Source organism: Oxyura jamaicensis, chromosome 2 (genome assembly GCF_011077185.1).
Source record: "Oxyura jamaicensis isolate SHBP4307 breed ruddy duck chromosome 2, BPBGC_Ojam_1.0, whole genome shotgun sequence".
Classification (NCBI taxonomy): domain Eukaryota; kingdom Metazoa; phylum Chordata; class Aves; order Anseriformes; family Anatidae; genus Oxyura; species Oxyura jamaicensis.
In genome coordinates, this window is record NC_048894.1 from 40,275,021 (window position 1) to 40,290,573 (window position 15,553).

General features: G+C 38.7%; 1 protein-coding gene across 8 annotated transcripts in view; it reads right to left on the bottom strand.

Moving 5' to 3' along the window:
- The window catches only part of THRB (thyroid hormone receptor beta), a 129,538-nt gene that overhangs the window by 33,802 nt on the left and 80,183 nt on the right, over positions 1 to 15,553 (bottom strand). The window contains exon 1 of one of the 8 annotated variants that reach the window (XM_035317156.1): positions 4,485 to 4,947. The exons of the other annotated variants lie outside the window; for them this stretch is intronic. Coding sequence (XP_035173047.1) covers positions 4,485 to 4,932 — 448 coding nt within the window. The 5' untranslated portion in view covers positions 4,933 to 4,947. Of the gene's footprint in view, positions 1 to 4,484; positions 4,948 to 15,553 lie in introns of those variants that run through there. 8 annotated transcript variants of the gene reach the window in all.

Here is a 15,553-nt window from a genome sequence, read left to right on the forward strand (position 1 = left end):
AGATATTTTTGCACCACCCAAAAAAGCTTTTGAGAACTGAACTTTAAATTCTCAGTGGGAATTCCTTCCCTTGTGGATTTGTTCTGCCAGATGAGGCAAAATTTTCTCTTCTCTTTTCTCCCTCTTTGATTTAGGTTTGTTAGTGAAAAACTAAACAGAATTGAGACCATATGTAGACAGAGCCATCGCAGCCAGGATGAAACCTGAGGATATGGTATCGTGATGTGGCACAGGCTGCAAATTTATTTCTATTCCAAGATCAATTCCTCAAACATTATTTGTTTTCTATTGCCATGCCAATAATACTTTGAAATGTGTCGCATGTGCTACTTTTCACAGAATTACTGTAATATTGCGAGGGACTTAAATTACAAGAAACTGCAAAGAATGAGGAGAAAGAGCAAAGGGGATGAAAAGAAAAAACCTTTTCTGACCAAAAAAAAAAAAAAAGCGAGAAAAAAAATAGAATGATAAATACTGCCACGGAATGAGGTTCCCTTACCTGTAATGTGCTAACAATAAAGAGGTTTATAGTGCTGCAGATTGCTGTTCCCTTGGAAACAAATCAGTTCAAAAAGACTGCAAAGATTTAACATCGCTATTAAAACTGAAATATTCCTAAAATATTTTCATTTGAATTTCTTAGGGTCCAATCCTGCAGGCCCCTCTCGTGTATCACTTTGAATTAAATCATGTGATAAAAAGAGATGGATCTTTATCAAAAGTCTGAAAGTGGAAGAGAAAACAATATTTACAACTCTTTTTTTGTCTTGTGTTCTGATTTGAATATTTGTCTTCAAATCATGCCACGCTGAACTTTCACTTCTTTCAGCAATGTAGTATCACATTCGGAATTTTCGTAGTTCACAAGTGTCTGCTTCTGCTAACACATGGAAATTAATCACTAGTGGAATAAAACCTCAGCTGTGGGCAGACAGGCCAAGGATAACAGAAATTTTGACATTGTGGCAGAAGAAGATCCAAAGTTTTAACCCTTCACAGTCTGAGGTGTGAGCTCATTACAACAAAAAAAGTAGAAATTTCTTGCTAAATATGAGTCCTGAATGCCCCCAACATATTGAAATACTCACCCTGCAGTAAATCAGAAACAAGAGCAGAGCAGTCAGCGACGTTACTGCAGCCCGACCGAGAATGCCTGAAATGAGGTTTCTGCAGGAAGACTGCCTTCCAGTAGACCATACGGATCTTCATAGACTCATGTTTTAAATTCTCTGACTAAACCTTTTAATTATGAAGAATCAAATGTCCCACTAAGCTGCACTTCTCTTGTGACTTAACTCGGTTACTAAAATAACCAAATGAACCCACAGAAATTTTAAGTAAAGACAGTATTCCTGTGCACGATCCAACAGAATACTCCAAGACAGCCAAGATCCCCAAAACCCAGCATCATTCAGTGTAACCCACCCTGGCTGCGTCTCTCTGCTACCTTTGTGATTGTGCAGGTGGCACGTTACTCACAAGAGTCACATTTTCCTGACTGCTTCTACGTTGTGCACCCCTGGTCTGCAGTACTGGCTACCTCGAGGCTGCAGGTAAGGCTGCTAACCTCCACTTCCAAAAGATTCGGCGGATGTGGGAAGTATTGGAGAGGCTTCGCATTACTCAGGGCAGAGTGCAGCTCCTGAGGGATCAAACGGAAGGATCTTACGTTCACTGTGTTTAAACTTTATGCATACAGACAGAAAAAAAAAATATACACCGCTTAGTCTAAAAACAACTTTGCACATTTGAATATGCGGTGGCAAGGATCAGCTGTACCTTTCTAAATTCTGCTATCTACACCCATATTATCAGCACCTAGTTTTTAAGACACGTTTTTACATGTTACAAAATAACTTATATTTCATATTTACAGTTTTTCTCTTTGCCTGCATTCTCTCAGCTACTTCTAATGAAGCTTATGGGAAAATAAAAATTACTGGATTGCTCCTCAAGATGAATGCAAACCTGCACTTTCAGGACTCATACCACGTAACATGGAACACATCCGTGAAGATAATACAGTGAAAACAACTTCTGAGCAGTAGTAATGTCTTTTGCAACACAACATCAATTGTCAACGACAGCTATCTCCATGCCCAAGGGAATTACAACCTCTCTGTAATGTACATATTTGCACTACCTTATTCATTCACTTTATGCTCTATGATCAGAGGAGACTCAATATGATGTTTCAAGAATACAAGAGCACAAAGTTACTGTTTGAGGAATCTAAATATCTGCTTATCACTTCAGTTCCTACCCTTGTGGATAGTGTTATAAACTAAGAAAGAAAAACTCAAATATCAGAATCCAATATCGAGCGCTCAGAAGAACAGAATATAAATATGTCTATAATATTTTATTTTGAAAGCTCTACTTCTGACTAAATCGTAAAGTATGTAGAATTCTATTGCTGTAAAGTTACAAAAGCATTTGACAGTTCATAGAGTATGTCTCAATGGAACCAAAAACATTAAAATTATCATTTTGTCTACACTATATTTGTAATATCACGTTGTACAGTTGAGGGGAAAAGAGCTACAGCTTTCCTGCATAAAGTATTTTATTTGGGTTTGCCACAGATTTCAATCTATCTGCCTCTTGTTTGAACCCAAAGAAGAGCTTATTTACACAATCATACGTCTCTTTTCTCAGCATGTGTCAGTTCCTTCTCTAAAACTGCCTCGCTCACAAAACCTGCAGTACCTTGGTTATGACATGCCACTGAATTTCTATGTGACTCATAAAATGCCAGTGTGATGTGCCTTTTATTGAAATTCTCAACATTGAAATTCTCGACTCATTAGTCTGTTTGGATAACAAAGAATGTCATAGTTTATATTTAAACATTCAGATTCACTACAAATCCAGTTCTCCCTTAAAATATTTGGCATCTTGAATATATTTGGTTAACAGAGCTTGTTCACGGAGCTTGATTGTTCATGACCAAGAATCATCCAGGGTTTGTTCTTGCTTTTTCTTGTGCTATGAATGGAACGGAATGGGATTTCCTTGCAGTTTTCATGACTAATGAAGGCAGCAGACCGTCTTTTCTGAAAGAATTTGCTCCTTGAGAGGTTTGCCAACAAACTGGCTAACAAAGTTCTTGAATAGTGTTTGACAACTTTTAAGACAGTCTCTGAATAAATATTGCTAAGCGGAATTACAGTTCCTGTGACCCAGACAACCCGATTTGTTAAGTCTTCCCATATCTCGTAATTGGAAGGCCCAGTTAGCAGACATCACTTAATTAGGCAGCTTATCTATTGAGAAAGTAACTGCCAACACTTAAAACGTGTACCTTTTCCGAGTCATTCCCTCTTCCAACTCCACATGAACACTTTAAGGTAAAAAATTGCATTTATTCAAAAATAGAACAGAAAGGTGGCTAATGCAGCTCGACAGAGCAGAATTAGCAGACTCTGGGTTGGGACTGTCTGGGTTTGGCAGCCTCCTGACAGCCCCGAGTAAGACGTTAAAGCGATCAACACCTGACATCTGTTAGCAAGGAGGCATTCTGAGGTAAAGAGCAACTAAATCTAAAGAAATCAGGTACTTAGACCAGTTTAACTTTTTCATGAGGTGATAGCCTTCCTGACACTGTAATCTTTCTTCCTGGAGTGACGCAGGACTTAAATAAAGGAAAACAACCTGTAGTCTGTCCGTCCTCCTTCTCTCCCTCCTCCCCTCCCAATACACAGGAATTATTTTTTGGAGAAGAACAACAACAAACTATTTATTCCAGTTTAAAAAGGAATTAAAATAATTTAAACACTAAATTTGTGCTAATAGCTAAACGACTGTGATTCTTAAAATGAACTCCTTCAGCGCTGCTCTGATATGAACAAAAAAAGCTATCTGAAAGAAAATGGCCAATTCTGACTAGTGAGGCAAACAGTATTTATGACAAGAAGTTCCATTTATCTGAGTTCTTAATGTGAACCTACTGAATCTTTGGGGGACAGTTAATAATAAGAAAGAAGAAAAGGCAAAGAAAATAGTCACAGGTAAGAGATGAAAACCTTGAGAGCAGCAAATGAGTGCTGTACTTTGTATTTGCATTTTTGATGTATTAAGTAAATGCGCTATTTTAGAAGTTCAGGTTCAAAAAGAGATCTTTGATCAGCTTATCAAGACCATAAACAGAGAGAGAGAAATAAATATTTAAAGGGCTATAGGAATGGAAATGATTTTACATTAGATATCACACATAAAACCCCAGTAAGTACTCATCACATTGTCATCAGGGCTCTTCATGAAGCTTATAAATCATATAAAGAGAAATACTAAAGATCACTATTATCTGTGCTGCAAAATAAAATTAAATTCAATTACGTAAAAAAAAAGGAACAAGAAAACATCCCCCACTTAATAATGCTTTTACCAATGGCCAAATCCCTGACCATAAACGAAGATGTAACGGCTTTTTATTTTCTTTTAATACAGTTTGCTGTGCTCTGCATAGTAATACCAATTACCTTTGCACCTTTTTTCTTCTTTTTGATACTCCTGGGAACTTGACAGGACTTGAAAGTTTGCTTTTGTATGGCCTGGCTGTAAAATTGTGCTAGTCCAAGCCGAAGCATATCGACATTGTAAAAGCTGCTGTCCATTCCTCTGGATATCATCATTTTTGGAGTATCTTTTCCTACAGAAATGCTTTTCTGCTATGCCCACAACATTCCATTTCTGGTTTCTGTCAGGAAGGTGAATCAGTCTGTCCCATGACAGGAGGCCACTTTCTGGATGCTTGGCAAATACTGCAGCGCTACAAACTGTTGGCATTGCCAGAATCCTGCTCAGGTGTGGAGATTTGGAAATCAAGTGTTTCCCCATCTCTCCTGATGCCGTGGTATTCCCATGCAGCTCCGCTTTCCTGCACCGGTACGATGCCGAGCCTTTCAGCCATGCCCATTCAGCCACCATAGCTCCCCTTCGGCACAATTAAATATAAAACGTTCCCATCTGTGAAGCCTAAACAAGCAGGCAGCTCTACGTGGCCAGGCTAACACTAGATGTAACTTTCACAACTTCACAACTAGGACACGGGCCCCCGGGCAAGTTACCACCAATTTATTGCCTTGCTCATATGATCATTTGAGGTCTTGTAGGTCGAGGCTGGTCGTGAACAATTTTCAGATACTTAAAACACAAAACATCAAGGATTCAGCCTTGTTTGACTTTGCTCTTATCGTAGGCTGACCTGAGGGACACTCTGTTACCTAAGTGTGACACTCTTATGTGGGCATGCTTAGCAGTTCCGCTTTTGCTACCTACTGCCTTTCCCTGGCTGTGGTCACAGCCGAGCATCAGGCGCCGACTTTACCGCAGGAGTACTGACAAGTGGGTCCAGGGTTGGTAAGAAACAGCACTGAAGCAGCATGATTTGATCTGGTTACTCAAAATACTTCGGTAAATTGATTTGTTCCTTCGTGTAACAGAAACAGAGATAGCACTAGTGGATTTATCTATAAAGCTAAATATAGCTCATTTTCTATTTTGGGGCAGTAAGACTAAATGCTATGGAAATGACACCTCAGAGGTTGTATTCTACATTTAAGGAAATTAGTTTACCTTATATGCATCAAAACTCAACTACAAATTAGTTTTCTAACTTGCATACAGAAAATAGCAAATTCCAGGCATTTGATGACTGCTGTCTACTGTGGTTTCAATCACAGTAAGATTCTGTTATTTTAATGGACCAAAGAGTTGATTTCACATACTTGTCACTTTGTAAAGTTTTTCAGATGTATATTAGCAAGTAAATGCAGGCTAAGGCAGTTATTTCCTGAGAAAAATGTTTAAAAGTAACTTTGGGTATCAATTACCAGATCTAACATACTATTGGTATTTCTGAAAGTGTTATCTTAAGAGCTGTGTTAAAGGGAACATTGCTAATATAGGACGTAATTCACAGGATTTAATTACGGTTATTATTAAATACTATTATCCTATGTTAACTCCTGCTTATGTATATATGAGCTTTCCTCAATATCTTGGTTAATTTAAATGTAAATTCATACTTCTTTTATTTTTTTCTTCCTCCTGCTGGGAGTGTAAGCTCACCTGATATTTTAAGTTTAAGGCCCATTCCTTCCACTCACTGTATCTCAGCTGGACAACCATGGCATGAATGTGTCTGGGATACTATCTGGCACGACAGACTTCGGTGCATAGGACCAGTTCGGATGACTACAGAATCTGACCTTACCTACTTACTCCAGGCTCTGCAGATCTGATCTTAGTTCAAACTTCTTTTTCTTAGTAAAATTAGAGACTGACTCTAAATGCAGGCAATATGGTAAGAGAATATCACTTGTAGGAGGATAACCAGATTTAGAATAGTGAAGGCAACACAGAAAAGTATTAGGCATCTAAAAAAAAAAATTAAACAGATTTTTTCTTCATGATTGTACCATTTTTATGTCTTCTAGACTTCATAAAAAGCCCAGACTTGGAGGGAAATATTGGATTGTTCCAGTAAGACCCTCTGGGAGCTGCACAGAACTTCCCTTAAGATCTGAACCTAACTCGGCCATCTCACTCTTCTTGGCACAGAGAGAAACATGCACTGTAACCCACCCTGCCACCAGGTGCTGGGTAACCTCAGATGATGTATCCTTCAGCACAAGGCTACTCTCCTCCTCCTTGTTCTCCATCACATTCCAGTTATCTCCCGATTTTTTTAGTCTGGGAGACAAGAGTGTGCAATATATATATTACAGACAGTACTATAGTTCACTTGTAAATAGATATTTCTATGCTTTGTCAGTTTCTTGAAAAGACCAGTGATCCCATATAATTCTCTACCTTGTTAAAAAAAAATAAAAGTCAGTTATATCCATTACTTATTTCTTGCATTAGTACTGGAAACAAGATCAGCGATTCATAATCAAGGCTGTTCGATCTTGTTAGGGAAAAATTCCCACATCCCTTTCCCCACTTTACCTTTGTCATTAAATGCCATCTTTGCTGTCTTTTAGCTTGTATTATGAGGCTTTGCTTTACCTTTGATTTTAATTAAAAGACACACTCATCATGACGGTAAAGCTTTCCTTCCCTAAGGATTCAAAGATGATGTCACAAGGCTTACAAATTTTTAACTATACCAAAGAACCCTAAAGCCCTCCTTAACTTAAAAAACAAAATCAAAAGGTATTTGCCAATTACTGTGTTTGCAAAGTATCTCTGTGATTCTTCAAATAGACATGTTTCAGCTATGAGAATAAACGGATCCTATTACAGCTTCCATCATCTGGAATTTGCCCAGTCAGAGTTTCCCAAAAGCTAACCCCATATCAAGCGGCTTTGTCCATTTGTTTCCTTTTAGTTCCCACTGAAATTTTTGTTTTGACTCCCATGCTAGATAGAGTCTATTGAATTTTACAAGCCTCTATTTTATTTCCCAAATTGTCTTTAGTCACCACGAATGTTTTACATTCACATTTAACTAGATGAAGGGTAAGCAGTAAGTAACTAGCACTGATGGAGCTCATATTTTGTCTTCTTTTCCACCACTTCTGTGGTGCAACAGGTACGCATATCTTAAGAATTACCACTCAGCTTATTAAAATGTTAAATTACAGTTTCAATACAGGGCTACCTTATTTATTCTAATACTTTTCTTTCCACATATCTTGCTTGATTTTGTCTAAAGTTTTTTTTTTCTCCCCGTCAGAATGCAGTTTAAATCTCCTACATCTGCTCCTGATTTTGTCAAACCAAAACCCTTTACAAAGGATGATAATGTAATTTTGTATGAGATCCCTAATTGTACGAGAAGCATCTCTCTCGCTCTCCCTCTAGCTACTGTTAGAATGGCAATAATCACGGCAGAAAGCAGTACAGCCTACTGGGATGAATCACGACTAAAACCACAGGCCTTATTTCAGAGCGAAGAGGGACTAACAAGAAGGGACGAGCGCTCTTCTTGTCAGCCTAAGTGAAGGAATTACCATGTAACTTCAGAGATAGAAAAAAAGCATATCATAGCAATAACTGGCACCTGAGCAGTCAGCAGTCCAAAAACCTTTCTCAGGTTTCCACCAGAGTGTCTCTAAAGATAAGTCTGTTTTATAGAAGAAGCAAATTTTTAGTAGATCAAGCGGATTGAGCTAAACTAAAAGTAGAGGCAAGGAGAATTCCTCAGAAATTATTTATTATGGGTCACGATAACACCTAATTAGTGAATGTAAAGGTTGGCCTGTTCTCCGCTAGGGAGTTATTATCTGAATGTCAATATATAAAGGATATAAAAACAGTGGAACAATTAATTTATTTTCATCTCAAATAATGATATGCATTTTTTCTACCAACTCTGCATAGAGGGGTACATAAGAGATACCCAAACCCCTCTCCCTTCTATAGTACATCTCAGGAAAAGGGAGTCATAGCTTATTTCTTCCAGAAAGACAGGAGCTGGTAGCCATGCAGCCAGGACGATAGCATTTTTTTTTGGCTGGAATTTGCTGTGTACCTACCCTGAACTCCCACGCTGACAAAAACTAGGGGCATACAGCACAGGATAGAAGAGAGTGCTTGTTCCATGTGCTCACCAAAACAACCCTATGGGTGCCACGTTAAATCCTCCCTGAGGTACCCTAAGAGTTACATCCTTTTTATTTTAGCTCAGGATCGTCCCTGTTATTCCCAAGGCTGGCGTTTGCATTACCACTGTTATTGTTATGGCTTTATGCTGCGGGAGCTCCAGCTGACAGCTACATCCACTGGTGGTGAAAGCTGTTGTGTGTCCACACAGTCCCAGCTCCTCGCAGCCCACGCTGCTCACACGTTTTGGGAGAGCACAAACATTTCTTTTTCACCCTCAGCAACAGGACATCACATCAAGGCAAAAGACAAATCAACGGTTCTGGGATGTTACAGGCTTGCTATTTTATTTTTTTTTACAGTTACAAAGGCATTTCCTCTCACAACAAAAAGTTATTTTACATTCCAAAACTGCTCGCACCCTGTAAAAATTTCGACTTGTGGCTCATCAAAATAACAGCAGTAGGTGAAGAAGTCTCTGAACTGTCACTGCCTTACCTGATTGGAAATCAAAAGATTGACAGACATGGTTCTTATATAAAGGTTTATTTCTTCTCCTATTGGAAGTTTAATGAAAAGTTTAATGAAAACTGAGCAGCAAGCGCAACAGCATGTTTAGTTTTAGTTCTTTTTTTTTTTTTTTTTTTTAAACACTGAAGTATACAAGCATCTAAGGACATCTAAGTGGGTTGGCTTCAGAGAGATCAACTAAGGCAAATGTAATCAGGATTAGGACTGAGGGGTGCATAATAGGTTGATCAAGCTGCCTAGCTTTACATGGACCCAGTCCAATAGCTCTGAATGATTTTCACCTAATGACTTAATAAAAAAGAAAAAACAAAAAACAAAACCCACTACAATTAAAGGACACCCTTCCTCCAAGCAAAATTAAAACCAGCTTTGTGTTTTGTGCAAGCATTTTAAAGCATACAAAGTAACTAAAACTGAAGGCACATAAAGTTTTCATGTGTGTTTGTGCTGGGAATGATAAAACTATCTGTGCCAGATGAGGCTAAGGTTTCATTTCTTCTCATTACTTTTCTGTCAGTTCCCAGCATTTTCTTTTCACTCCTTTGTTTTGCTCCTCTTCTCTCCTCTTGCCCATCCCCCTTCCTTTCCCTTTCTCCCAAATAACACTAACATTTTCTTCTTATTCTTCCTTATCAAACACAGAAACAATTCACAATGGAGTTTCCCTACTTTTAAACTAGGTTCAAGCGATCCTTGAATAACGGGAAGGATGGAGCACAACTAATACAGACTGGCCAGATTCTTATTTACAAGTATGCAAAACATGCTTCCATACAACACGCTATATTAAATATTTGAGAGCATGTGATTTTTATCCTTGGTTTTGAAATGTAAGAATCAATGTAAGAAACAACCTTTTGGACAACGATGAAACCGTTATGAAAAAACAGTGTGCAGATATTACAGTAAATGTTGTAAAGTGTTCTTAGTGTGTGAAAAAAGAAATATTAAGAAACCTGCAATGTAAAGTGCAATAGCTTTATCCTAGTTCTTGCTGACAGGTATCACAATGAGCCCTTCAGTGTGAAGCAGTGTAATTGCCTTTTAAAACCACATTGAATTTCTAATAACTATTAAAATAATACTGGACACATACTTATCAAGAACCTGGGGTTGATGTTACGCTCAAATTGCTCAACATAAGAAAAAATTAATCAGAGGAAAAAAAAAAATCCAGAGGAATGTGATAGCTCATCTGTAAACTAACCACAGGCAGGTTCTGAGCAGAGAGAAGCAAGTGGTTCAGGGTTCTGGTATGTAAAGCGATTTGACACCCTCTCTCTAGAAAAATGAACGGGACATCTGTACTTGAATATGAAATCTTGTGACAGCTACAGATACAATAAAAATACTGAAAGAAACAAGTGGCCAAAGGTATACAGGAAAAAGCAGTAAGATACCTGCTTACTGGAACTGGAAAAAAGTGGCATTGGAAAAGCGGCATTAAGCAATACAGTCATGTAGATGTTAAATGTATTGGCCCCTCGTAGCTCTGCACAAGACGGGAGAGGTATTTTCCTGAGAACAAGGAGTCCCTCAGCATGCCAGCACTGCTCACACCACAGGGCTCGCTGGGTTTCTGTTCTCCAACAGCAGCCACAAGTGGATAGCCAGGGAAGAGTAAGAACAAAGCAGGCGTACATGAGAGCTCCCACCGATAGACTCCCCAGTTCCAGCTACCGTCAGCCCAAGGGATTGCCCAAGTCCCCATAGCCTATCTGCACCGTAGTAATACCCAAGGGATCTCTCTGAAGTCCAGTCCAGTCTCCTCCGGTGTATGCTTCTTGCATTCATGTCTTTGGCAAGGAGTTCCAGTGCCTGCCAGTTTTTTGTATGCAGACCTGCCTCTGTTTGTTTTCAACCAAGATTAATTTGATGTCAGAACAGACAGTGATTCCTCTCCGGGATTCATCCTGCAGACCACTGCTTGTATCAATATGGGAAAATTAATGGATTATTACTCTCTTCATGTTTTGTTTGGTAGTTCTTTTATTGCCTCACAGATTGCCAAAACAAAAGTGAGAAGGCAAAACACTGTTTATAGATTAAGGATAAAATATCATAAAATACATCTTTTAAAACATGTAAATCACAGTGAAACCATCTGGGAAACTAAGCTGCCCTTCAAAGCACCACCACAGTTTTGGAAAATCTTGGTTCTTAGTACTGCTTTAGCCACAAGCCCTCAAATCAATCTGTATGGTCCTTCCTCAATCCCACACTGGACCTTCCACCCCGGCCTACTGATGAACAGATGCTGTTAATAAACAGCAGATCCTGGGGACACATGCATATAATGGATGCTCTTAGTTTTTTTCAGGATGAAGAACTAATTCATGCCATTTTTACTTTCAGAATTGCTAAAAGAGACTCTGTATCTTGAAATAAGACCTGCTGTTCAAGGACCAAGGCTTGAGCAATTGTCAGGTAAAAACAGAGCTACTACAACCAGCAGGCTTGATAAATACATAGTAAAACAAACAAAAAAAAATAATGAAGAAACAAAACAACAGCAACAAAAACTAATAAAAACAAAAACAACAAAAACCCCAAAGTTTGTCCAAGTAATGCAATCAAAGATGTCTTCTGCAAGAAAGGCAAACTGGAATGTGAGAAGAGAATTTAAAATGTGAAATAAACTGAAGCTTGGGACAGACCTAAAATAAATAGTTTTCAGACAAGTGATCACAGACACAGAGCAAATCTGCAAGTTTGGCCTTCCTGTTTCGAAACATGATTTCTTTAAACATTTCCTTAAATGTTTGTCTTCCGTTATGATAAACACCATAGCAAATCTCATGTTTTTAAAGAACAACATCAGAAATGCATTTAGAGAATGTAAAAAGGCATTTTGTTTACGTGGAGATAACCAGTGAACGCCTGATTGGATAGTAGCTCCCCCAGAGTTCATCTGCAGCTTTACACTTGGCACAAAAAAAAAAAAAAAACAAAAAACAAAAAACAAACAACAGTCCTCTCTGCACATAGAGCTACATAGGGAGGACAAGTAGTGTGAGCTCACTGGTCTGACATATAAGCAGAAGAACTGAACAGCAGTCTGGGGTCCGGCTTATGAGGAACATAAAAGGGCAGTCTGCTGCTCCGGTAGCAAGCACAGCAAAGTGTTCTGGTTTATAGGCTAGTGGAGAAGACTTGGAAAAACAAAACAAAACACAAGGATTTTGGCAGTTTTTTTTTTCCTTTGTTTTGTTTTCCTGCAAAGTTAACAAGTATGTTTTATATTGACACTATGCACTCCCTCTAACTGAGGGCAGGAGTGTAACATAGGCGGTGTTATACAGTCTAAATTTCAAACGCTTGATATTCTGATCCCATCAGAAAGAAATACAGAAAGATGAGTTAACAAAAAGAAGCACCTCTGGTTTAAATAAAATTATTAAAGAAATGGACTAAGCATGATGGTGAATTACTGAAAACATAGAAAGGGAGAAAATATCATCACTACCACAAAAAAAACATACTTAAGAAAATGGCTAGCAGATGTTGCAAAGCTAAAATAAATACGTTTGTTTTCTCTATTCATTGTGAAATTTAACCCAAGCTGTATTTTTTGAAAAATAAGTGCATCTAATCTGGAAAATATAGCAGGTATCCATCAGCTGTGAGTATGAAACTTAAACACCTTTAGAAACACACAGAGGTAAGACCTTCACATTTTCCTAAAACAACAACAATAAAACCAGCCAAACAAAACCACACACACATACACACACACACAAAAACAACAAAAAACCCTCTTTCAAGAGCCTATTTTCCCCATGATGGGAAAGAAAACCTTGACACATTAGAGAATTGCATGAAGCATTGCAAAATGTTATAGGCTTCTTGCCTTTCAAAACTTTTGTATTTATATAGTACTTTTAAAAGCACTTAAAACATTAATGTTTAAAATGAAAAAGTTAAAATTAAGCCATAATGTCTGTAACCTAGAACTTACTAAGTGTGATATTTTTAACTGCATATTCAAAAATACGCTCCTAAGTAATAAGAGCCATCATGGAGTGATTCATAGCTTCATGCAAAAACATCGCACAATATAAATCTTGTTAACCTTTTGAAAATCCCCAAAAGCTCATTACAAAGCTGCTGAATCCTGGCATAACAAAACCTTATATTAAAGTATTTACTGTCCTCCTAAAAAGTCCATTACTAAAAGAAATAATACACTTGAGTTAGTCGGATTTTATCATGGTCTGGTGGAAAAAAAGAAGTGTCAGACAATCATTTCTGCGAAATTAAATTATCCTAGGAAAATTATTACAGAAGTTCAGAAGAAATCATTTATCAACTAATGCTACACTATAAACAACTGTCCCTCTGAATTAACAACAAGTTTACAGGCTAATTAGCATTCAGTGAAAAGACTCATGAAGAAAAGGGGCTATCTTTCCTACCCTATTCTCCCAGTTCTTGGAAACTACATACAACACCAGATACTGGCTTTCAGATGGATTTGTTTGCATAAAAGCTGGTTAATTTTCTTCTCCAAATGAGGGACCTGTTACAAGAAATGCTGCATATTACATTCCACTTACTGAAAACATGCATTTATGACATTTAAATTATATTTCCTAATGTAAGCAATTCATTTTATCGTAATTCCTATCTTGATCTAACTTTACAGCCATTACCAAATAGAACACTGTGAATATTTGAGAGCAGAAGCACAATGTCTGCGTCCATTATGAAACCAAACACACTCCAAGTAAAATCGGAGGTAAATCCTGGCCTTACCGAAGTAAATGGACGAACTGCTACAGACTTCACTGAGACCACTGCTGTGCTCCCTACATTCCATCTGTATCTACCATGAAGTCCCCTTCAGAGTTACCGTATTATGGTATGAAACAGAGCTACTGTATTATACAAATACTATTTTCTGATTTTTAGACCGTGTTCTTGAATTCCCTCTTCAGTTCTCACTCCAGTAAATGAAGTAAGAGGGAGATCTGTCTCGGGGTTTGCCCTGCATCTTGGGAGAAAATGCACAGAAAGCTGCCTCCAGAGTTAGATTACTCTAAGTAAACAATGATACCGCAGCCAGAAGCTTCACTGGAGTGTTTAGATAGCAAGAACTCTGTTACAAACTATACCGCATAGTTATTTGAAACTACTGTATCTTCTCAAAGAGAAAATATGACTAACTTTTAAAATTTTCTATTTTATTGTGCAAATATATGGCAGAAAGAATTGTAGTTATTGCTGAAACAGGACTGATTTTTACATACAACTATTTTCCATGTGTTACACAGTGGACAGTAATTGCTGGTGTCAACTGTAAAGCTGCCAATGAACTATGGGAGTGCTACTACTCAAGCAGGCATTTTCCAGTTACTCCCATTAAAAAACAAAACAAAACAACTTTTCATTCCCCAAATGCATTACTGATGTTCTTTAAAAGCATCAGATTTGCTACAGCATTTCTCATAAAAGATTATGAACATCTAAAGAAACTGGGTTTCAAAACAAGAAAGCTAAACTTTCAGATTTGCTTTGTTACATTTATATGTGTGACAACTCATTTGAAAAATGTTTTATTTCAGGGATACCCCAAGCTCCAGTTTAACAAATTTGATTTCCTTTTATGATAAGATCACCCATCTAGTTGACCAAGGGAAACCAGCTGATGTGGTCTTTTTGGATTTCAGTAAAGCTTTTGACACAGTTTCCCATAGGATCCTACTGGACAAAATGTCCACCATACAGCTTAACAAAAACATCATCTGATGGGTGAGCAATTGGCTGACGGGCAGGGCTCAAAGGGTTGTGGTAAATGGGGCCACATCAGGCTGGCGGATGGTCACCGGTGGGGTCTCCCAAGGCTCCATTTCTCCCAAGGCTCCATTTCTCCCAGGGCTCCATTTCCCAAGGCCAGTCCTCTGCAATGTTTTTATAAGCGATTTGGATGTAGGACTAGAAGGTGTTCTGAGCAAATTTGCCGACGACACCAAACTTGGAGGAGTTGTGGACTCGGATGAGGGTGGAAAGGCCTTGCAGAGAGATCTGGACAGGTTGGAGAGCTGGGCGATCACCAACCGCATGAAGTTTAACAAAAGCAAGTGCTGGGTCCTGCACCTGGGACAGGGCAACCCTGGCCGTACATACAGACTGGGCGACGAGATGCTGGAGAGCAGCCCCGCAGAGAGGGACCTGGGGGTCATGGTTGACAGCAAGTTGAATATGAGCCAGCAGTGTGCCCTGGCAGCCAGGAAGGCCAACCATATCCTGGGGTGCAGCAAGCACGGCCTTGCTAGTCGGTCGAGGGAAGTGATCGTCCCGCTGTACTCTGCGCTGGTGCAGCCTCACCTCGAGTACTGTGTGCAGTTCTGGGCAACACAGTATAAAAAGGACATTAAACGGTTGGAGGGTGTCCAGAGGAGGGCGATGAAGATGGTGAAGGGCTGGAGAGGAAAACATATGAGGAGCGGCTGAGGTCACTGGGCCT